General features: G+C 44.8%; 1 protein-coding gene and 1 pseudogene across 1 annotated transcript; one reads left to right on the top strand and one right to left on the bottom strand.

The window, feature by feature from the left end:
* Window positions 1-12303: 12303 nt before the first annotated feature.
* Window positions 12304-13218, top strand: LOC137160170 (olfactory receptor 14A16-like). Its single transcript, XM_067558626.1, has one exon. The coding sequence runs from the start codon at window positions 12304-12306 to the stop codon at window positions 13216-13218; it is 915 nt and encodes a 304-aa protein (XP_067414727.1).
* Window positions 13219-20768: 7550 nt separating this feature from the next.
* On the bottom strand, window positions 20769-22131 carry LOC137160172 (olfactory receptor 4D1-like; annotated as a pseudogene).
* Window positions 22132-22332: the final 201 nt, after the last annotated feature.

Below are 22332 nucleotides of genomic sequence, written 5' to 3'. Positions count from 1 at the left end.
AAGGTGATCAGGAACAGTCAACACGGATTCACCAAGGGAAACTCATGCCTGACCAATCTGATTGCCTTCTATGAAGAGATGACTGGCTCTGTGGATGTGGGGAAAGCTGTGGACATGATATATCTTGACTACAGCAAAACTTTTGATACAATCTCCCACAGTATTCTTATCAGCAAGTTAAAGAAATGTGGGTTGGATGAATGGACTATAAAATGGATAGAGAACTGGCTAGATCATCGGTCTCAACAAGTAGTGATCAATGGCTCGATGTCTAGCTGGCAGCCAGTCACAAGCAGAGTGCCTCAGGGGTCGGTCCTGGAGGATGGGGTAGATTGCACCCTCAACAATTTTGCAGATGACACTAAGCTGGGGGGAGTGGTAGATACCCTGGAGGGTAGGGATAGGTTACAGAGTGGCCTAGGCAAATTGGAGGATTGGGCCAAAAGAAATCTGATGAGGTTCAACAAAGAAAAGTTCAGAGTCCTGCACTTAGGGTGGAAGAATCCCATGCACAGCTACAGACTGGGGACCGATGAGCTAGGCAGCAGTTCTGCAGAAAAGGACCTGGGGAGTACAGTGGATAAGAAGCTGGATATGAGTCAGCAGTGTGCCCTGGTTGCCAAGAAGGCTAATAGCATATTGGGCTGCATTAGTAGGAGCATTGCCAGCAAATTGAGGGAAGTGATTATTCCCCTCTATTTGGCATTGGTGAGGCCGCATTTGGAGTATTGTGTCCAGTTTTGGGCCCCCCCCACTATAGGAAGGATGTGGACAAATTGGAGAGAGTCCAGTGGAGGGCAACAAAGTGATTAGGGGACTAAAGCACAAGACTTATAAGGAGAGGCTGAAGGAAGTGGGCTTGTTTAGTCTGCAGAAGGGAAGAACGAGGGGGGATTTGATAACAGCCTTTAACTACCTGAAGGAGGGTTCCAGGAGGACGGATCTAGGCTGTTCTCGGTGGTGGCAGATGACAGAACAATGAGCAATGGTCTCAAGTTGCAGTGGGGGAGGTTCAGGTTGTATATTAGGAAAAACATTTTCACTAGGAGAATGGTGAAGCACTGGAATGGGATACCTAGGGAAGAGGTAGAATCTGCATCCTTAGACATTTTTAAGGTGCAGCTTGACAAAGACCTGGCTGGGATGGTTTAGTTGGGGTTGATCCTGCTTTGAGCAGGGGTTGGACTAGATGACCTCCTGACGTCCCTTCCATCCGTAATCTTCTGTGATTCTATGAAAACAAAACTGGCCCTTTTAGCTTTATCATCAAGGCATCTACGTAATTGCCTCTGGGCATCTGCTACTGAGCTGTGCAGGGCTCCAGGGAGTGTGTCCCACTAGTGTTTAGGAAATAGACCTGGATAAATCATCTTCCCACAACATCAGTCTTTTAACGCCGGTGATGCACAAAGCCAACTCCACGCAGCTAATCTACAGAGAGCAGCAGGTTTCAGTCTGGTACTGTCAGTTCTGTCTCAGAATGAGGAGAAAAGGATTCTCAGAATCCTTGTCTTCTGGATTCTGGTACTGAGATAGATACCGACCAAAATATCCTGGTGCTGGATGACTGAATTTTTCTTGTGCTGGGGAAAAAATCGACAAAGATCGCTACAGTAAGTTTGCTATTTCAATTATATATGTTGGGGAATCAACACACAGGGGGAAATTAAAATGCTAAATATGAATTACAATATGAACTCATTAAGAATTTTACTCGCAGTTTAATCAAATATCTACTGCTGATGGGAATTTTAACACTGAAAAACCAAAATTCACTTATTTCAGTTTTTGGCAAATGAAAACTTTCTGCTGAAAACCGGATACTTTTGTTTTAATCTAAAAACCAAAAATGTTTGGCTTTAGAATTTTCAGTTTCTTTACGAAACAATCCGAAAACATTTGAGGGAGGCAGACAGATTCTAAGATTTTGCTGGTGGTGTTGTTTAGCTGAAAACCAATCCCCATTAAAAAGAACACAGCTGAAAATTTCCAACCAGCCTTGAACGTTAAATAAATCGGGGAACATTAATATTGATTGATAGGACCTTGATTTCAAACCCATTTATTCTTTTGCATTTCTGTGATTTCTCTTTCAAAGAGAATAGTTGCAAGGAGGAAACAATGAATAATCAGTAAAGCTGATAGCACACAGGATATGTTTTATACAGACTAGCCCTTCTAAACCCTGGGTTAGAGTAGAACCAAGCAGACAAAGCCTGTCTACCCTGACCCATTCAAAGATATACAGAAGATCCCAGATATCCTGGTCTAGCTCCACTGCAACCAGATGAGCATAAATGGTATAAATGGGTTTGCAGGAGATACAGAGAGTAAGACACAGGCCGATGTATTCAGAGGTATTTTAGTGCTTCGTGGGATTTTCAGAAGCACCTAGGAGCTTACAACTCATTGATTTCAATGTGTCTTGAGTGCCTAGATGTTTTGAAAATCCCACCAAGTTCCTCAATACCTTTAAAACCCTGGCCTGTGGCCCCTCTCTGAAAGACCTTAAAATCCTAGAAGACAAGACAAAGAAAGTGACAGAGGGGAAACAGAGCCACAAAAAGGAGAAATGACTGTTCCAAGGTCACACAGCAGGTCACTGGCAGAGACAAGAGAAGAGCCTAGGTGTACTGACAGCCACTGCACCGCATAGCACAGCGAAAATGATAATGCATTGCAGTAACTGAGGGATGATGATAGCCCATTGTTACAGGCAGGAAGAAGTGCAGCTGGGATTTGTTACCATAAAACAGTTTGGAAGCAGGCAGCAAGCCATCGAGGAACAGAGTTTAGAGGAATCTACGTCACACTGCCCTGGATTATAAGGTGGATAGTGTGGAAACATGAAGTTTATCACAAAGGCAGTTGGAGCATGTAGCTGAAAGCTAAGAGGCAGTTAGGAATGTGCTGACCGATAAGCGTGGTCAGCTAGGCATGGACGAAGTTTTCTCTGAAGCTAAATAGGATAGCAAACTGCTCAAATGTCTCTTTCTTTTGACTGAAGTTGTATTTTTCCATTTTAACAATGAGCTATGCGCATGCCTTCCTTTGTACCCAAATATGGGAAGTTCCGTGTACAGCTGTATACGTGACACTGTTTGTGCAAACTCACCGTTATTTCTTCTCTTTTATTATGCATGCTCAATGCATTTTGCTGTATAACAATGACTTGGTAATGAGTCTGTAAAAAAACCCTCACACAACTCAGAGTGGGGGGCGCAGTTTAACTAAAGCTGTTGGCCCAGGTAATTATCTTATTAATAAAGGTCTTTTCCTTGCCCACCCAAACAGAAGGGAAGACTGTGTTTTCTTCAACAATTCTTGGTGCCGTGACTCGGATCGCTGAAGCTTGCCTGGGTGTGCCAAGGTCAGAGTCTGCACGGTCAGGGTAACAAGAATGAGAGTACAACTGCGGGCACCCTTCAAATTGTCCCTTAAATGGGGCAGTTTGCCACTGGTGGTTCTGTGAACCCCGAAAGACTTGGGTGATAATTCTATGTACTGTCCTCCTCTAACTCATGACCTGACTCTTTACCCTGCACTTACTGCTGGGAAAGCCTGGGATAGGGCTTACACGATCATAAGAACTGCACTCAGATAGGGCGTGCAAAGCGAGAGGGGAGATCGGCTGCTGTCCCGACTCCGGACGCCAACGGCGCCACAACTAGGTAAGGGGCCTTTTGAAATCCCTAAGAGTTGATCTCCAAGTCCATTGGCAGTGTCATGCATCTCCCTTCCCGTGCAGCTGCCTCTAACCGAACTTGACAATGGGCAAATGGAAAACAACCTTACGGCCAAATCCTAGGAAAAGGAAACTGAACAAGTCAACTCTGGTTTATGGTTGTGTGTTGTTTGAAGGGGTGTTGAATATTGTATTAAATATGGGTATGGGACAAAGTAAAGGGGCTCCGCCAAAAGAGCCCTCCACTTTTATATGTATGTGAATTATGGTCCAATGGAACTCTCTCACCCATGATAATCCGGTTGAGCAGTTCCCAAAGGCAGGCTCTTTTTCCCATGTCACAATTCTTCACTTAAGAGGAGCCTTGGAGTCAAAGGGAGCCAGAATTAAACAGCCGAAGTGGCAGGCATATTTTGCATGGTATGAGGAGTCCTATAACAGAAGGGAAAATTCTAAGGTTAAAAGCTTGCAGAATACTATTGAAAACCTGCAAAAGCAACTGGATCAGACTAAGGAGAAAAAGCCACAGGAGGCTGAGGCCAAAGTGAAATCTCGCATTCCACTTTACCCTCAACTTCCAACCTAACTGGAGGACAGGGTAGATGACCAGGATCAAATGGATTATGCAGTCTGCACTCACTTTAAAGCCCTCGAATCTTCCCCACTTCCAGAAAATACATCAGCCCAAGTGGCAGAGTTGATTGCTCTCACTCGCGCTTGCCAGTTGGCCTGTAATAAAACCGCAATCATTTATACTGACTCCCACTACGCCTATGGTGTTGCACATGACTTTGCAGTCCTATGGCAACAGCATGGGTTTCTTACTTCCAACGGGTGGTACATTAAAGGATCTCCCAGATCTAAAGCCCAAAGACCTAGACTTGATATTTTGGAAATAAATAAATCAAATGGTTACAACATATATGTTATATTCTAGGGATCTCCATATCCTGACTAAAGCTAAATGCCCCGACCTTTCATGGGTCAAGGTCCTTTTAAAGGAACATCAAAAGGACAATTGGGCCTCTGCTAAGTTTAAATCAGAAGTTGATATGACCCATGCTTGCACTGAAAAAAAAAAGTTGTTCAAAATGTCCTGGGCAATGCAGCTGGTAACTGGGGACTGATAGTGCAAGACAAAGATGAGCCTGCTGCCAAATATTGTGAGCGAAAGTGGGAAGTATATTCAAGTAAGTACAGGCCCTGCAGATTTAGTTCCCTGGGACAGGACTTGGAATGGTGACATCTGGGCTGATGGAGGTGTTGTTTTGGAAGATAAGGACATGATTAAAGGAAAAAGAGTGAAAAATTAACACTACAGAAGCTGGAGGGAATTGAACAGTTGAAAGTTGTAAAAAATGTTATAGGAAGATAATTCTTGGTTTCTTTTCAGCCATTCTGAAGGAAAAATGGGCCCTTTTCCCAAAGGAATGGCCTGTGAATAATCCTGACTGAAATAATTTAAATATGGATGATTTAGTTTAAATCATTAACTGGAAAAAAAGAGGTTTCCATTGGAACTTAACTGCCTCCAAATGCATAAAAGGGAATGTAATTTGTGTACAACTGAGTGAAAATAATTAGAGCCGTGCAAGGGAAAAAGAGAATTTGTGTGTGCAAATATATTGTGTAAATCTGTATGGTTTTAAGGACCTAAACAAACACTCTTGGTTTGTAAAAAATCCCTGCTTTGCAGGTTTCAGATTAATTGGTTTGGTTAGCATTTAACCCTTTGGGTACATCCATGTTTTATAAAGTTCAGCATCTTTTAAAGACCAAAGTTGTGGCTGTAAGAAAGGCAGCCAGAACCAGAATGGGGAAGATTCTGGATCTTTTTTTGGTCATAAAGTAGCACAAAGAAACTGCAAATAATGGACATATCTGGGCAGTAAACAAACTGCTTGAGACAACAACAAAAAAAGGCCACAGGCACTCCTATCAAAAATGGTCCCTTTGTATGCAAACTACTGGATGCCATTCAACTGCCTTTTAAATTTGCTATAGTTAAATGCCAGGCCCATATAGCTTCCACTGACCCGGTGGCCAAAGGAAATTTGTTGGCTGACTTTTATGCCAAACAGGCCATCTCCCGACCATTCCATTCTTCTTCTTCTCCAGCATGTCACCTCATGCAATTGTTGCTTCAAGGTGGTCATGCCTCACCCAATCCTGACCTTGCTCATTTACAGTCAGCTGTATCACCTCAAGAATTGTCTGCTTGGCAGATGGCGGGACGTGTCCTCAATTCTTCGGGTCTGTGGGTTGACCCCCTGAACAGGATATCAGTTCCACATGCATCTGTGCCATTCCTTGCTCGTCTGTACCATGGCGTGGCACACATGAGCAAAGGGGGGATACACTGGAGGGTAGAGAGTGACCTAGACAAATTGGAGGATTGGGGCAAAAGAAATCTGATGAGACTCAACAAGGACAAGTGCAGAATCCTTCACATAGGACAAAAGAATCCCATGCACTGCCACAGACTGGGGACCGACGGGCTAGGCAGCAGTTCTGCAGAAAAGGACCTGGGGGTTACAGTGGATAAGAAGCTGGATATGAGTAAACAGTGTACCCTTTTTGCCAAAAAAGCTAATGGCATATTGGGCTGCATGACTTAGGAGGAGGAGCTGAGGTAGCTGGGTTTGTTCAGTCTGCAGAAAGGAAGAGTGAGGGGGGATTTGACAGCAGCCTTCAACTACCTGAAAGGGAGATCCAGGGAGGATGAAGCTAGGCTGTTCTCAGTGGTGGCAGATGACAGAACTACGAGCAATGGTCTCGAGTTGCAGTGGGGGAGGTCTAGGTTGGATATTAGGAAAACAAAATTCACTAGGAGGGTGGTGAAGCACTGGAATGGGTTATCTAGGGAGGTGGTGGAATCTCCATCCTTAGAGGTTTTTAAGACCCAACTTGACAAAGCCCTGGCTGGGATGGTTTAGTTGGGGTTGGTCCTGCTTTGAGCAGGGGGTTGGACTAGATACCTCCTGAGGTCCCTTCCAACTCTAACATTCTATGACTCTGAGTCTATCATAAAATAAAATGAAAAATTGAGCTCTATGGTACAGGGGAGACTCATCTCCTGTCTATTCTATGAAGGAGCAGGGGTCCAATGCCACTGCCCCAGCTTCTTTGATGGCTCACCACCACTGCCACCCCTGTAGGGCACAGGTTCAAGGCAGGAGACATCCATGCATGGTCTGGAGGGTCTGAATCCAATCCTGAGAGTTGGCAGAGCTTTATGGGATTAAATGTGCCTCTTTCCACAGGCTCCTGGGAACAGCCCTGCTCAGAGAGTGATTCCTTGAGGGATCAGTTCCAGCTGCTGTAGAAGGAAAGGCAAGGACAATTCTGCACTGGCTTCCATGCCAGGGAGTTTCCCCGTGCGTTAGTAGCTCGGTGGACACCTGCACCATGGTGGAGTAAGTCATTTATTTTTCCTCGTGTGATTTCATCTTCATTATAGGGGGTGGATTTTCAAAGGGGAGTGGAGACCACACTTATTGTATGTTAACATGGAGTTAAGTGATTGATGTTAATATTCTTGGATGCAGGGTTCCTTAATTAAAGTGAAAACTATTCATAGAGATCTGGGTAGATCTGGTAGATAGATAGATAGATAGAGTCAGGATGTATCAAAGCTGATATTTGGTACAACTATGCTGCAGGAGTGTGAAAAATCCACACTCCTGAGTGATGTATTTATACCGACCTAACACCCCATATAGACAGTGCTATATTGATAGGAGAGCTTCTCCTGCCGACATATCTACCGGCTCTCGGGGAGGTGGGTTAACTATGCCTGCGGGAGAAGATCTCTCCTGCTGGGTTAGAGCGTCTTTAGGGTGAAAAGGCAGTCAATTGCATAAGTCCACCCCACTGATACATAGCCACACCACCAGCAACACACCTGCAGTACCTGTGAGTGGTACCAACTGGTAACTGGGACCTCGCATACTCAGGTTAATTTTTCAGGGGATCTTAGAGCAGCCTGGGGCCTCAGAGGTGTACAGACCTGGCTCACCAACCTGGGGCATATGCCCTGATAGACACTAACCCATGTCATCAGCTACAGGGCTGGTAGCCAAGCCATCACCACGGAAAGCAACTCGCATGTGTGCTCTGATGAAGGAGGAAAGCTTTCCAGTGATGCGCGAGTGGGGAAATGACCGACTAGGTGACACTGGTGTTCATAATTGCAGGCCCGCAGGTAGGCCTCCAATGGCACTGGCTGTTTGGTGCTGTATCTGGACCTTGTAGCACCACTCCATGACATCTTGGACATCTGAGCAGCTCTATTCAGGATTACACTGCTCACCCCATATGGGGAAGGGCCTAAGAAAGGTGCCCTCCAAACAGTCTGCTTCCATAGAACCTGACCAGACCACTGCATTTGGAAGGTCATACAAGTGCAGTCAGAAAATGAGCCAAAATTGCAATTAGAATGGCTTTGAGGTATGTGAGGACTCTATCACGTTGGCTGGTGGTAAGATTGTCACACAGAGGTACCGCAATTCGGGTGATAGATAATGGAGGCTGAAGTGGGGGAGAGAGACAGCTCAGATGAGAGGAGGGAAACTGGGACTGGCTGGGGAAGGAGACTGGTCCAGAAGCTAAGGGCTAACACCACCCAAGCCTTTCCAGCCACTTTACACATTCTCCTAGAGTCACCTCTCAGATGTGATCCCCTCCGATTTAGCCTCAGGGGATCATGTGACAGTTGAAGCAAGGAGCCACAGGCTTTTCACAGGAACTTCTCAAACACACACACTTTACTCAGAGGCTATGTCAACACTAGAAATGTGGTGCGGCTGCTCTGAGCTACCTAGTTAAGTCAACCTAACTTTGTAATGTAGCCCAGCCCTTAGACAGCCCCGGAGAGTTACAAATCTTTGCAAAACAATTCAATGGCAAAATAAATAAATAAGCATAGTGCATTAAAGCAGAATGAGTGCTCTTCAGTGGATTGTGCTGGTGGATCAAAGCTGTGAAGTTCAGGATGGTTGGGGCACACTGGTGTTGCAGGGGAGCTTTCAAAGCCCTGGGAGAGCTGGGGGGTGCGGTGGGGTATGGGGACCCTGGCAGAGTGAGGAGGGCACATAGGTGCTTTTTTTTTCCGGGGTTTAACCCTCCAGAATTCCTATCCCAAATGACCCTGAATTTGGGTCACTAACAGAACTTTAGCTCTTCACAGCCCCCACCCTCCAAAGAAACAAGCAAAACAAAGAACAAACTCTGAAAACTGTCTGAAAAAAAATGACTTATGTCTCCTCAAACCCTCGCTCGACTTACTCCGAATTTGGGTCACTGACCCTACTCTGCACCATCCTGAGACACCCCGAATTTCAAAGGAATCTGACTAAGCAAGGCAATGTGAGAGAAGGGTCAGCTTTTAAACAGCAGTCATGACTCAGCAGTAGCCATAGTGGTGCTGCTAGGCCGGAATAATATCCATCAGTTTATTTACCAACCGGCTACACACTGTAGATTTCTGTTAGCCGTGATCCTGGAGTAATGGAGAAGCATTACAATAGGATTGTGCTGTTAAGCAATGAGAAATTGGTACAGGAAAGAAAAAGCTACAGGAATAAATATAAAACTAGGCATCGCAGTGCAAATATTCAGCTCCTGTAACAGGCATAGCTCCATTGCACTATGGCAATTAACACCAGCTGTGTAACTAGCCTGACTGTCTTTAATGGAGATATGGCTGATTTACATCTAATGGGGATCTGTCCCTTCGTATTTGTTCAATCTCTCTGACGTACCCAACAACACATGTGAATGAAATATTTTTAAAATGCCATGCAGCTTTGCATCTCCAGCCAAATGAGACAAATTTTAGTATTGTTTGAAGAAGAAAAAATATGCAATTATTGAGAGAGAAAGCAAGAAAGAAAGAAAGAAAGAAAGAAAGAAAGAAAGAAAGAAGTTGGGTCATTAATCCCAATAGAAGTTAAAGATCATACATAGAAAATCTCTGTAAAACTGAATTCGTCCAAAGTTCTATACCTAGTGGGAATCAATTGGTCCATGACTATTCAAAGTTACACCCTTGTATTTACGCCCAAAGAGCTAAGAACGTGAATAGGGACTTTTCTCTCATCTTTGGTTCAAGTTCACAGGCAAAGAATATGGATTTGAAACTGTGACAGGCCAGACCCTCAGTGGGTGTAAATTGGCCATACCTCAATTGAAATCAAAAGGCTGGGTCATCAGTTGGCAGAAATAGCTACTCTGAAATCGACAGAACTGTATCAATTTACAGCTGCTCAGGACATGACACTTTGTTTTTAGTGTTTGTCTCTGGGTACCTCTTGGTGACAAACTTCAAGCAGCCAGGGCTGTTTGAGCTGTGGTTCTTCTGGTGGCTGCATCCCAAGATCTGCTGATGCAACACAGGAATTAAAAACAAAAACAAAAAAATCCCTGCTCCTCCGAGTGGTGATTATGTGGAGCTAATGAGGGAACCGGCTACTCCAGGCCAGCTGAGCTTCTGCTGCCACTAGGCTCTGAGCTATTGTAAGTCTCATGTCTGTGCTATACATACTTTTTTGATTTGGGAAATACCTTGAGACACTCTTTGGGCCTCAGACCTGACTTGTTTTTAGCCAAGTTTCCTTCCAGGGTTGCTGCCATCCTGTGAGATCCAGGGCTGGTGCTGTCCCCCCTCTGTGGGGTGAGGGTCAGCTAGGGTAGGATGGAAGGATTGTTTGTTCACAGGTGAGATCACTGCTAAGATCTGAGACCTGGAGACCAGATTCAGCTACTTAGCCCCAGAGCAGAAACATCTGGGGTTGTGGCTGTGTCTGAAGCCTGAACAAGCTTTAGAGCCATTTAGTCCATCAGTTCTCAGCCAAGGATCCTCAAGGAGGGAAGCAGGGAGTGCCCATCTGTGGCGTGGATCCCTGTCTGCTGGGAACGGCAGAGAGACCCAGCAACTCAGAAAATCTAGTGACAGGGCATGGAGACAGCTGCTGCATAATGCAGTGCTGGGTACATGAGAGGGAGAAATGTGCATGTAGATAGATAGATAGTGGCCAATGATTTCTAGCACTGGAGGATCAAACACATCACAAGCTGGAAAACATTCTCCGAAGACCAACGCAGTAAGTTTGCTATTTCACCTAAATTGGTGAGAGTGTTAACGTACAGGACAAATGTAAGAACACAAATCTGAGTTTGTCTTTTTATAGAAGTCCCACGAATTTTGGGGTTTTGGCAACAGAGAACCAAACGTTTTCTGCTGAAAACTGAAGAATTCCAACCAAAACCCCTCTCCCCCCTGAAAAAATAATGACTTTTTTGGATAGAGACATCAGACTTTCCATGAAAATGTATTTAACTGAAAACCCAGTTCTTTTAATCCAGTTTAAGCAGAATATTTTTGACCGGTACAAATGGGAAATTAACTTTCAGCCAGGGTGGGAAATGCTAATATGGTCCAATGATACCATCATTTCAAAACGCTGTCATTCTATTATGTGCATTTTTATTTCTGTTTCAAAGACACGGTTCTGCAGGATGGCAGAACTGAGTAAACAGAAGAGCCGATAGCCCATGGAATATGGATTGAACCTAACAGACGTACTAGCACCTTGAAATTCAGTGTCAGAGTGGAATTCAGACTTCACTAGCTGAGGGTAGCACAATACAAGCCCACCTGATCTCCATGGGTACATAATCAGATGCTCAGGCTATCTCTGGCCACATGGGTATGGTTCGGGTTATAACTTGAACAGAGCTAGCTCCTGTCTGTCTACTGGAGCTGGGAAGATGCGCCCAGCTGAAGGGTAGCTGGGGCCCACAGTAGGTCAATGGAACTAGAATCCAGACCTCCTGGGACCTCTCACCATATCCAGTGTGCAATACTGCTGCCAGTTGAGCACAGATGCTGTACATAGCGGTGCATACACGTGATGAGACATATCCCCCCCCAGAGCCCATAATCAAGTGGACAAGGCAGAGAAAGGAAACAGAAGTGACTGGCCCAAGGTTACACAGCAGAACCGAGAAGGGAACCCAGGTCTCCTGCCTACCACTGACCACATGGCACATGCATAAAGCCACAGAAGGAAACGGCACATTCCAGCAGTAACTGAAGGATGCCGGTAACTCATCATCACCCAGAGATGAGACCATAGCTGGGATTGGTGCCATCCATCAACTTGTAAGCATTTAGCAGGTCTTCTGTGCACAGAGCGTGGGAGGCATCGTTATAGACAAGCCGGCTTGAGGGACAATCAGAGCTGAGGGACCAACTTTGCTAGATCTGTGGGCTTGGGCTGTAATTTGTCCTAGTCTTTAATGCATTTCATCAAGTGACATCGTGGGCCAGATCCTGAGAGGGTGTGAACTGAAAGCTCGTCTCTCTCACCAACAGAGGTGGGTCCAATGACAGATTTTCCTTCACGCACCTTGTCTCTCTAGTGGTCCGATTGTCAGCAGTGAAGAGAACTCCCCAATCCTAGTCAGTGGAAGTGAGGAGTGCTGTGTTCCTTTGACACTCACATCAAGAGATATTACTCAGAGGAGAATCAGGGTCATTCCCTCTGACAATCTAATCCTGACCCGTGACCCTCTCCTTCCCTCCGCAGGCAGGACACAATGTGCTGAGGAAGAAAATGTCCAACCTGACCACCGTCACCGAGTTCCTTCTTCTGGGATTCTCTGACATTCGGGAGCTGCAGATTTTGCACTTTGTGGCATTTCTAGTCATTTACCTGGCAGCCCTGCTGGGGAATCTTCTCATTGTCACAGCAGTAGCTCTTGACCACCACCTTCACACTCCAATGTACTTCTTCCTGATGAACCTGTCCATCCTAGACCTCGGCTCCATCTCTGTCACCGTCCCCAAATCCATGGTCAATTCCCTCATGAACACCAGGTCCATTTCTTATTCTGGATGCGTCACCCAAGTCTTTCTCTTCATGTTCCTCAGTTCAGCTGATCTCGCAATACTGACCGTCATGGCATACGACCGATACGTCGCCATCTGCCAACCACTGCACTATGAAAGAGTGATGAACAGGGGGGCTTGTGTCCAAATGGCGGCCAGTGCCTGGATCAGTGGGATACTCTACTCTGCCCTGCACACTAGGAGCACATTTGCAATATCTTTCTGTGGAGGTAACAAGGTGGATCAGTTCTTCTGTGACATTCCCCAGCTTCTCAAGCTGGCCTGCTCTGACTCTTACCTCAGTGAAACCGGGGTTATTGCCCTTAGTGCGTGCTTAGTCTTAAGCTGCTTTGTTTTGATCATTGTGTCGTATGTTCAGATATTCAGTACAGTGCTGAGAATCCCCTCTGAGCAGGGGCGGCACAAAGCCTTCTCCACCTGCCTCCCTCACCTCACTGTGGTTTTCTTGTATATTTTCACTGCCACCTTTGCCTATCTGAAACCCACCTCGAGCTCCACATCAGGGCTGGATCTCGTGCTGGATGTTTTCTATTCCATGGTGCCTCCAGTGATGAATCCTGTCATCTACAGCATGAGGAACAAGGAGATCAAAGCTGCCCTGTGGAACCTGATTGTGTAGAGGTTATTCACCAAGAACGAAAGATCCATCTTTCTCTGATGACCATGGTTTCATTCTGCATTTCTTAAGAGGTATAATCAACTGATGACATTTTTCTCCCATGAGAATATGCTGTGCAATTTTTTAGTGCAAAATGCTGTATTTACAGTAGTAAATTCTATCTATCTATCCATCTATCTATCCATTGATCTATCTAAAGGATTGTATACTGCCAACCAGCACTACTCTCTCTGAGTACCTTCTACATAGAATCAGTAGCCATATCAAAGTCCTTAGTAGAAGAGTTCCAGAGGGGTAGCCGTGTTAGTCTGTACACAGCAAAAACAACGAGAGTCCCGTGGCACTTTAAAGACTTTTGTGAGGCTCAGCTGACTTCATCAGATGCAGTGGATCTCATGGAGTCTCTGGCTCTTCTTATCTTTCAGGGTAAAAAAAAAAAAACCCAATGGATTGCAGTATCAGTGCAGTAGCTCTTTGTTTTTTGCTTCTGTCTTTGTTTTTGAGTGCTTTTTTTCAACTAGTTGGCAGGTGGGTTGATTTGTTTCTTTGTTCCAGGTGTTTTTAAGGTGGAAGTGCTTGGGGAGAGGTTGAGTGTTCAGTTAGACAGCATTGTCAATATTTTTTCATATTATGGGAGGACTAGGTAGGATATTAGGAAAAACATTTTCACTAAGAGGGTGGTGAAACACTGGAATGGGTTACCTAGGGATGTAGGCCCCAGCACTGTGAGCACTGCGATGTAGACCTAAACCAAAGCATGCCCGGACCATGAAAACATATTTAAAACTTAAGGGTTAAATCCTCACACTGGGAAAGAGAACAAGACCAGGCATAAGCATTACAGATAAGGATGTTCCGGACATATTAATTATTTGTTCATAACACCCCAGGCTCCACTATGCTAATTGACTGCTTGTGAACATATGAGGGGGTGCATCCTGCCTAAACATTTTGTGATTTCACATTTATGACACGTTGAGGCCCTGCTTGTATACATCCTGGAATCTAAGTGCAATAATTCACAAGTAAGGAGAAGTGCCCAATGTGTATCAGGAATGTGGTTTAATGTGTAAATCATGGAGCAGTAAAAGGGCAAAAAAAAATTCTTATATTTTCCTTTAGTAAAATGGCATTAATAAAATTAATGTAGGTATAAGGCATAAGGATTTTATTATGTTAGTAAGTAAGTATAAAATAATGTACTAATGTAATGAAATAAAAGTGTAATGATTTTTAGTAAGTATAAATGAGGAATGAATGCAGTTTAAGTGTTACAATAAGACAGTGAAAAAATAATTACTGTTTCAAGGACAGGAGGAAAAAAAGAAGCTTTTGTTTAAAAAACTTTACAACCCAAATGGCCGAAGATCAAGATAACTCTGGAAAACAGGGGAGCTAACATCCCCAGAACAAGAACAAAATAAGGGGTGAAAGAGGAATAAAAAAACAGTGGGAAAGTTGTCACCCCTGCAGCATCAAATGTAATTAATGATTACATCAAAAAAGAAAACTATCTGACATGACAAAATCCATAGACTGAAACGGGGATGGATAAAGTATAAAATGGGGAGAAGAAATCTGAACTTTGGGCTCGTTCTGCATACCCCAAAGAGCATCGTGTCACGACCGACAGAACCCGGCTCCACCCTCGTGTCTGAATCACTTGGCCAGTGATTTCAGCTCGAGCAACAAGGGACTGGTAATTATAGCCCTCCCACAAAAATGTGTGTGTGTGTGTGTGTGTGTAAGTGTGTGTTTTAGGCAACTGCTTTTAAATGTTTTTCTTTTCTGTATTCATAATAAATGTGACATACTGCCTTATCCCCGGAATAAGATCCTCCTGTTTATTTTATAAGTATAACAGGGAGGTGGTGGAATCTGCATCCTTCAAGGTTTTTGAGGCCCGGCTTGACAAAGCCCTCCCTGGGATGATTTGGTTGGGCTCGGTACTGCTTTGAGCAGGGGGTTGGACTAGATACCTCTTGAGGTCCCTTCCAACCCTCATCTTCTGTGATTCTGTGATTCTATGATGTACTGGGGGTCATCCCATGTGTCAGCTCTTTGATGGGGTGCAGAAGAAGTGTCTGCATGGCTGAGTTCCTGTTGAAATAATTATGTCAATAGTGCAGGGATATTATTGTGTTATTAATGATGTATTATGGAATTGTAACAGAGCGATGGGCAGTAACCCTTAGCCAGCCCTCTGTCACCGCAGCCCCAATTGAGAGAGGTAGATTTGAGTTAGCTGGGAACACCTGCACCTGATTGGGGCAAGGGAAATGGCTGCATCTCATTAGCCAGGGGCTATAAACAGGCCCACGTGAGGGAAAGAGAGGAGGGTGAAGCCAGGGAGTGGAAGGGGAGCAGAAGCTCTACCTGCCTAGATGCAGAAGCTCCTGAGACAGCTAGCCAAGCTGTATGTGTTCAGAAAGTGGTGGGACTGCACACTGGAAATAAACTGCACTGGTTTGCTGAACAAGAGGGTCTCGGAGTCATTCATGACAGAGAGGGTGGCCGAAGCAGAGAGGCGGCAGCAGAGAACCCTTACGAGAATCAAGAGCCTTATATAGACATTTTTAAATTACTTTAACCTAAATAAATAAATCAATGCTATGCCATTCTTCCTGTGGTGGAAAAGTGTTCTGTGTTTGCTGGTTTTTTAAGAGGAATGTGTGCAGCGTTTCTTAAAGATGATCAGACTGGATAAGGAGGATGGATTGGGATCCCATTGAAGTCACTGGGATTTAGCCAATCTCTTCAAAGGGACCAGGATTTGGCCAAATGCACACAAAGATCCAAGAGCGGCTAACAATAGGTTGGAGAAAGCGAGTGCAACTGAGATGAATAGGGGAGATCTCAGCTAAATCTATGTTAATACAAAGTAGCTCCATCAACATTGCTGGTTTAATACTGACCGGTTCTGGCCCAAAGACACTAGCCTAAATTCAATAGTGAAATAAACACTGGTGTTTGCAGTTTCCCATTGGTTGGTGAAGTCTATGCCAGCCGTACACTCAACTCAACAGCATTTCTGTCTATTTTTCAGTCGGTCTGTCTATACTGTGATAACTTTTCATTTGCACATCTCATTGGTTCTAAAATTTCAGGGAATGTTTTAGGCACCAATGGCCAGAACCTTCTTGATTTTGGGGAAAATCAGAAACCAAAAGAGGAAAAATGTGGGACACTTGGAGCTCCTGCAATCTGATTAGCACAGCCTCGGTTACGACCACCTCTGCAATTGTTAATAGGTTGTACAACTGGTTTATGTCACCATTAAAGCCCTTCATTATAACAATACTCGATCTCATCTCAGCCAATTCTCCCAACACAATTTAACATCTTGACACCCTGCATTACCCTTAGAGAAAGAAAACAGATACCTAGGGGAAGGACTAGGAGGAAATGTGGGGGAAGGTGTAAATGGGGGATGTACACAGGGGATAAAAAGAAGACCCTAGTATGGGGAGAGGAGGGAATGAAGGCATATACAGAACCACTGCTATGGGAGAAGGATGGAGACCCTGGTATTGAAGGTGGCCAGGATGAGAGGCACATGGAACCCCTAGTGGAGGGAAGATGGGGAGGAGCTGTGGGGAGTCCCTAAAATAAAGGGCAATGGGAGGGTTGAAGACAGGGAGCTTGTGGGGGGAGGCAAGAGGGCTTCAAGCACCCCAGCTGCATGCAAGGAGCTTGGCTGATGGAAGCTATGAAAGGTGAGATCCTCAGGTACAATGAATTTATTCTGACATCACTAGAAGCCAAGAGCACATTTATGGAAAAAAGGGGAAAGAATCTAAAAAGAGATATCACTTAGAAGAATGGCAACAAATCTGAAGGAAGGCTAAAAACACATCCATTTGTGTAACTATACACGGAAATGATTACCATATACTTCATCTATGTTAATTCACTCCACTTAAATGCAGGAAAATATATAAGAAATGGAGTCATAAACACAAGAGAAAATGTGGAGGAATAGCAGCCTGTCTGTTTATATGCTGGCAATGCCCTAAAATAATCAGACAAAAATAACACAACATTTTAGAAGAAAATAAATAGATTTTTCAAGATTATTAAAGTTTGACCACCTATAGATCTCATAGCTATAGTACAAAGTTGGTTACAGGCTCACAAAAGGGCCGATTCACAATTATTACTAGTGGCAAGATCTCTGAGAGTTCATGTCTGGAGAAGGACAGAACCATCAACATTAGTAGCATGGAGACATAAACTACGGGCAATCCTTCCAGTGGAGAAAATGGAAGAGATCCCCAGGTCAGGGTTAAGTAGAATGCATAAGGAATTAATACCTTATTTCAAAGCTCAATATAACAAATACAAACTTCATGCGAAGAGGCTGACCAATACATTTTCCCTAATGTCACAAATAGAAATTATGAACAAAAATATTTAATCTGATGGGAAGATCATGTGGGATAATTAATGCAAAATGGAAAATAAAAGAGCATTCATGATAAATTCTGTCTTTATAGTTTCTTCCTTGATAACAGGATTCTGCTCATCAATCTTCGCAGACAGGCTGGCTAACCTAGTGAGGAGGGCTTTAAACTAGGTTTGACAGGGGACGGAGACTTAAGCCCAAAGGTAAGTAGGGAGGAGGGACACCACAAGGAAGCAGAAGGAGGAGGGTGCAGCAGGGGAGGCCTCCCAATTCATACTGTGAAAGTAGGCCAATTGGCTACTTATCTCAAGTGCCTGTACACAAATGCAAGAAGCCTGGGAAACAAGCAGGAGGAACTTGAAGTCCTGTCATAGTCAAGAAACTACAACATGATTGGAATAACTGACACTTGGTGGAGTAACTCACACGATTGGAGCACTGTCATGGATGGGTATAAACTGTTCAGGAAGGACAGGCAGGGGCGAAGGGGTGGAGGAGTTGCACTGTATGTAAGAGAGCACTATGATTGCTCTGAGCTCCAGTATGAAACTGGAGATAAGTCAGTTGAGTGTCTCTGGATTAAGCTTAGAAGCAAGAACAATAAGGGTGATGTCGTGATGGTGTCTGTTATAGACCACCAGACCAGGAGGATGAGGTAGATGAGGCTTTCTTTACTCAACTAGGAAAAGTTTCCAGTTCACAGGACCTGATTCTCATGGGGGACTTCAATCACCCTGACATCTGCTGGAAGAGCAATACAGCAGAGCACAAACACTCCAGGAAGTTTTTGGAGAGTGTCGCTGACAATTTCCTGGTGCAAGTGCTGGAGCTACCAACTAGGGGCCGTGCTTCTCTTGACCTGCTGCTCACAAACAGGGAAGATTTGGTAGGGGAAGTAGAAGTGGGTGGCAACCTAGGCAGCAGTGACCATGAGATGGTCGAGTTCAGGACCCTGACAAAAGGAAGAAAGGAGAACAGCAGGATACGGACCATGGACTTCAGAAAAGCGGACTTTGACTCCCTCAGGGAACTGATGGGCAGGATTCTCTGGGAGGCTAATATGAGCGGAAAAGGAATCCAAGAGAACTGGCTGTATTTTAAAGAGACCTTATTGAGGGCACAGGAGCAAACCATCCCGATGTGCAGAAAGAATAGCAAATATGGTAGGCGTCAAGCTTGGCTTAACAAAGAAGTCTTTGGCAAACTTAAATGCAAAAAAGAAGCTTACAAGAAGTGGAAGCTTGGTCAGATAACTACGGAGGATTATAAAAAACACTGCTCGAACATGCAGGAATGAAATCAGGAAGGCCAAAGCACAATTGGAGTTGCAGCTAGCAAGGGACGTGAAGGGGAACAAGAAGGGTTTCTACAGGTATGTTGCCAACAAGAGGAAGATTAGGGAAAGTGTGGGCCCCTTACAGAATGGGGGAGGCAACCTAGTGACAGAGGATGTTGAGAAAGCTGAGGTACTCAGTACTTTTTTTGCCTCTGTCTTCACAGACAAGATCAGCTCCCAGACTACTGTACTGGGTGGCACAGAATGGGAAGGAGGCGAACATCCCGCAGTGCTGAAGGAACAGGTCCAAGGCTATTTAGAAGGATTGGACATACACAAGTCCATGGGGATGGATGCAATGCACCCGAGGGTGCTGAAGGAATTGGCTGAGGTGATTTCAGAGCCATTGGCTATTATCTTTGTAAGCTCGTGGCAACAGGGGGAGGTCCCTGAGGACTGGAAAAAAGCAAATATAGTGCCCATCTTCAAAAAGGGAGGAAAGAGGATCCGGGGAACTACAGACCGGTCAGCCTCACTTCAATCCCTGGAAAAATCATGTAGCAGGTCCTTAAGAAATCCATTTTAAGGCACTTGGAAGAGAGGAAGGTGATCAGGAACAGTCAACATGGATTCACCAAGGGAAAGTCATGCCTGACCAACCTGATTGCCTTCTATGATGATGTTACTGGCTCTGTGGATATAGGGAAGGCGGTGGATGTGATATACCTTGACTTTAGCAAAGCTTTTGATACGGTCTCTCACAGTATTCTTATCAGCAAGTTAAAGAAGTATGGGTTGGATGAATGGACTCTAAAATGGATAGAGAACTGGCTAGAGCATAGGGCTCAACGAGTAGTGATCAATGGCTCCATGTCTAGCTGGCAACCGGTCACAAGCGGAGTTCCCCAGGGGTCGGTCCTGGGGCCGGTTTTGTTCAACATCTTTATTAATGATCTGGAGGATGGGGTAGATTGCACCCTCAGCAAATTTGCGGACGACACTAAGCTAGGGGGAGTGGTAGATACCCTGGAGGGTAGGGATAGGATACAGAGTGACCTAAACAAACTGGAGGATTGGGCCAAAAGAAATCTAATGAGGTTCAACAAAGATAAGTGCAGAGTCCTCCACTTAGGAAGGAAGAATCCCATGCACAGCTATAGACTGGGGACCGATGAGCTGGGCAACAGCTCTGCAGAAAAGGACCTGGGGATAACAGTGGATAAAAAGCTGGATATGAGTCAGCATTGTGCCCTGGTTGTCAAGAAGGCTAATAGCATATTGGGCTGCATTAGGAGGGGCATTGCCTGCAGGTCACGGAAGTGATTATTCCCCTCTATTCGGCATTGGTGAGGCCGCATTTAGAATATTGTGTCCAGTTTTGGGCCCCCCACTACAAAAAGGATGTGGACAAGTTGGAGAGAGTCAGCGGAGGGCAACAAAATTGATTAGGGGGCTGGAGCACAGGACTTATGAGGAGAGGCTGAGGGAACTGGGCTTGTTTAGTCTGCAAAAGAGAAGAATGAGGGGGGATTTGATAGCGGCCTTTAACTACCTGAAAGGGGGTTCCAGGGAGGATGGGGCTAGGCTGTTCTCAGTGGTGGCAGATGACAGAACAGGGAGCAACGGTCTCAAGTTGCAGGGCAGGAGGTCTAGGTTGGACATTAGGAAAATGTTTTTTACTAGGAGGGTGGTGAAGCACTGGAATGGGTTACCTAGGGAGGTGGTGGAATCTCCATCCTTAGTGGTTTTTAAGCTGAGGCTTGACAAAGCCCTGGTTGGGATGATATAGTTGAGGTTAGTCATGCTTTGATCAGGGGGTTGGACTAGATGACCTCCTGAGGTCCCTTCCAACTCTAATATTCTATTGTTCTATGATCTCCTGATGGCCTTCTTCATCTCAGCGTTTCTCAGCGTGTAGATCATCAAGTTCAGCATTGGGATGATTGCAGTGAAAAAGATGGAAACCAACTTGTACAGGGGAAATTTCCAGAAAGGCTGCGCATAGATGAAGATGGAGTGTATGAATTGTAAACACACGGCTGTGATCTGGGTTCCACATGTGGACAGAGCCTTGCGCTTCCCTTCTGTGATATGTTTCTTTATCTTCCTTAAGATGACGGTGTACGAAATGAGCAGGATGATGAACATTACTATGACGAGCATCCCACTCTTGGAAACCATCAGCAATTAGACCAAGTAGGTATCGATGCAGGCCACTCTGATGCCTTGTGGGACATCATAGAAAAAATTGTCCAAGACGTTTGGACCACAGAATGGCAACTGGAGGACCAGTCCAATCTGAACAATTGAGTGAGCAAATCCACCCAGCCATGCCCCTGCCACCAGCCCCACGCACACACGCTGGTTCATGATAGTCAAGTATTGTAATGGTTGATGAATACCTACATATTGATCAACAGCCAGCAACACAAAAACAGAAATTGAAGAAAAACATTTGGAGGATGCACTCATTAAATGAGATGGTTGTGTGCTGGGAGAGGAGACCCAACAGTAATTTGGGAACAGTGACTGATGAGTCACTGACATCTAGGAAAGCCAAGTTGGCCAGCAGGAAGTACATGGGGGTGTGGAGCCAGTGGTCAGTGATCACAGTGGTGATGATGGTGAAATTTCCCAACCAAGTTGTAACATAGACTATGAAGAAGATAACCAAGAGGCATTGCTGCAGCTCAGGACTCTGGGTGAGGCCCAAGAGGACAAATTCTGTCACTGTGGCGGTGAGGTTGTTTTAGGAGAGTAAAGAGTTAAAATCTGGACAAATGGTCAGGCCTAAGCTACAGGGAACAGGGTCATGGCACAGGCAAACCTTGTTTCTGGTAATTGGTATAAATTCTAGTTAGAGTTGTGTTATCTTTCTTCTTTCCCTTCCTTCCTGGCCATCTGCACAGGGAATGATGCTAACAAAATAACTATCTCCCCTCCCGCGCAAAGCCTTTGGTGAGAAGAGAGCATTATCTTCTTTCCCTCAATTGCATACTGTATATTTTAAAGAATGTTAGGTTTCAAGGTAATGTGCCTGCGCTCTGTGAAGTAATCCTGTAAACAACAAAGGGGGGCTGGTATAATTCTATTTATCATGTAGTTGTTAATATTAATTTTCCAGTTGTTAATGTAACCAAATAAGGGTCTATGGGGAGTTGCTGAGAATGTATATATTTACATACTGTTATGGATAAAAGGATTGTAAAGTAATCCCCCGTCACTCACTCATGGTGTCGAGGTGGAACGAGCAAGTAATAAAGGGTTCCATCTCCCCTATCCGCCCCAGGGACCCCCTGTTCTTTGTCTCTAACAGTTGTGCTGTTCCATTTACTAGCCTAAAAACATGTCTGAAGAGATAACTAAGAATTAGTATGAAGAACTTATTACTCACTCCTTGAATTGCTAATATTAAATCAATATCAACTCCGCT

Source organism: Emydura macquarii, unplaced genomic scaffold (assembly GCF_026122565.2).
Source record: "Emydura macquarii macquarii isolate MOO-44397 ecotype Brisbane River unplaced genomic scaffold, CSIRO-AGI_Emac_v2 contig_2165, whole genome shotgun sequence".
Classification (NCBI taxonomy): Eukaryota; Metazoa; Chordata; order Testudines; family Chelidae; genus Emydura; species Emydura macquarii.
The sequence above is the reverse complement of the archived record's forward strand: the minus strand, read 5'-3'. Positions and strand labels throughout refer to the sequence as shown.

What these genes read in the sequence shown, in the direction of transcription:
- LOC137160170 (XM_067558626.1), top strand. Translation starts at nt 12,304, where the DNA reads ATGTCCAACCTGACCACCGTCACCGAGTTCCTTCTTCTGGGATTCTCT.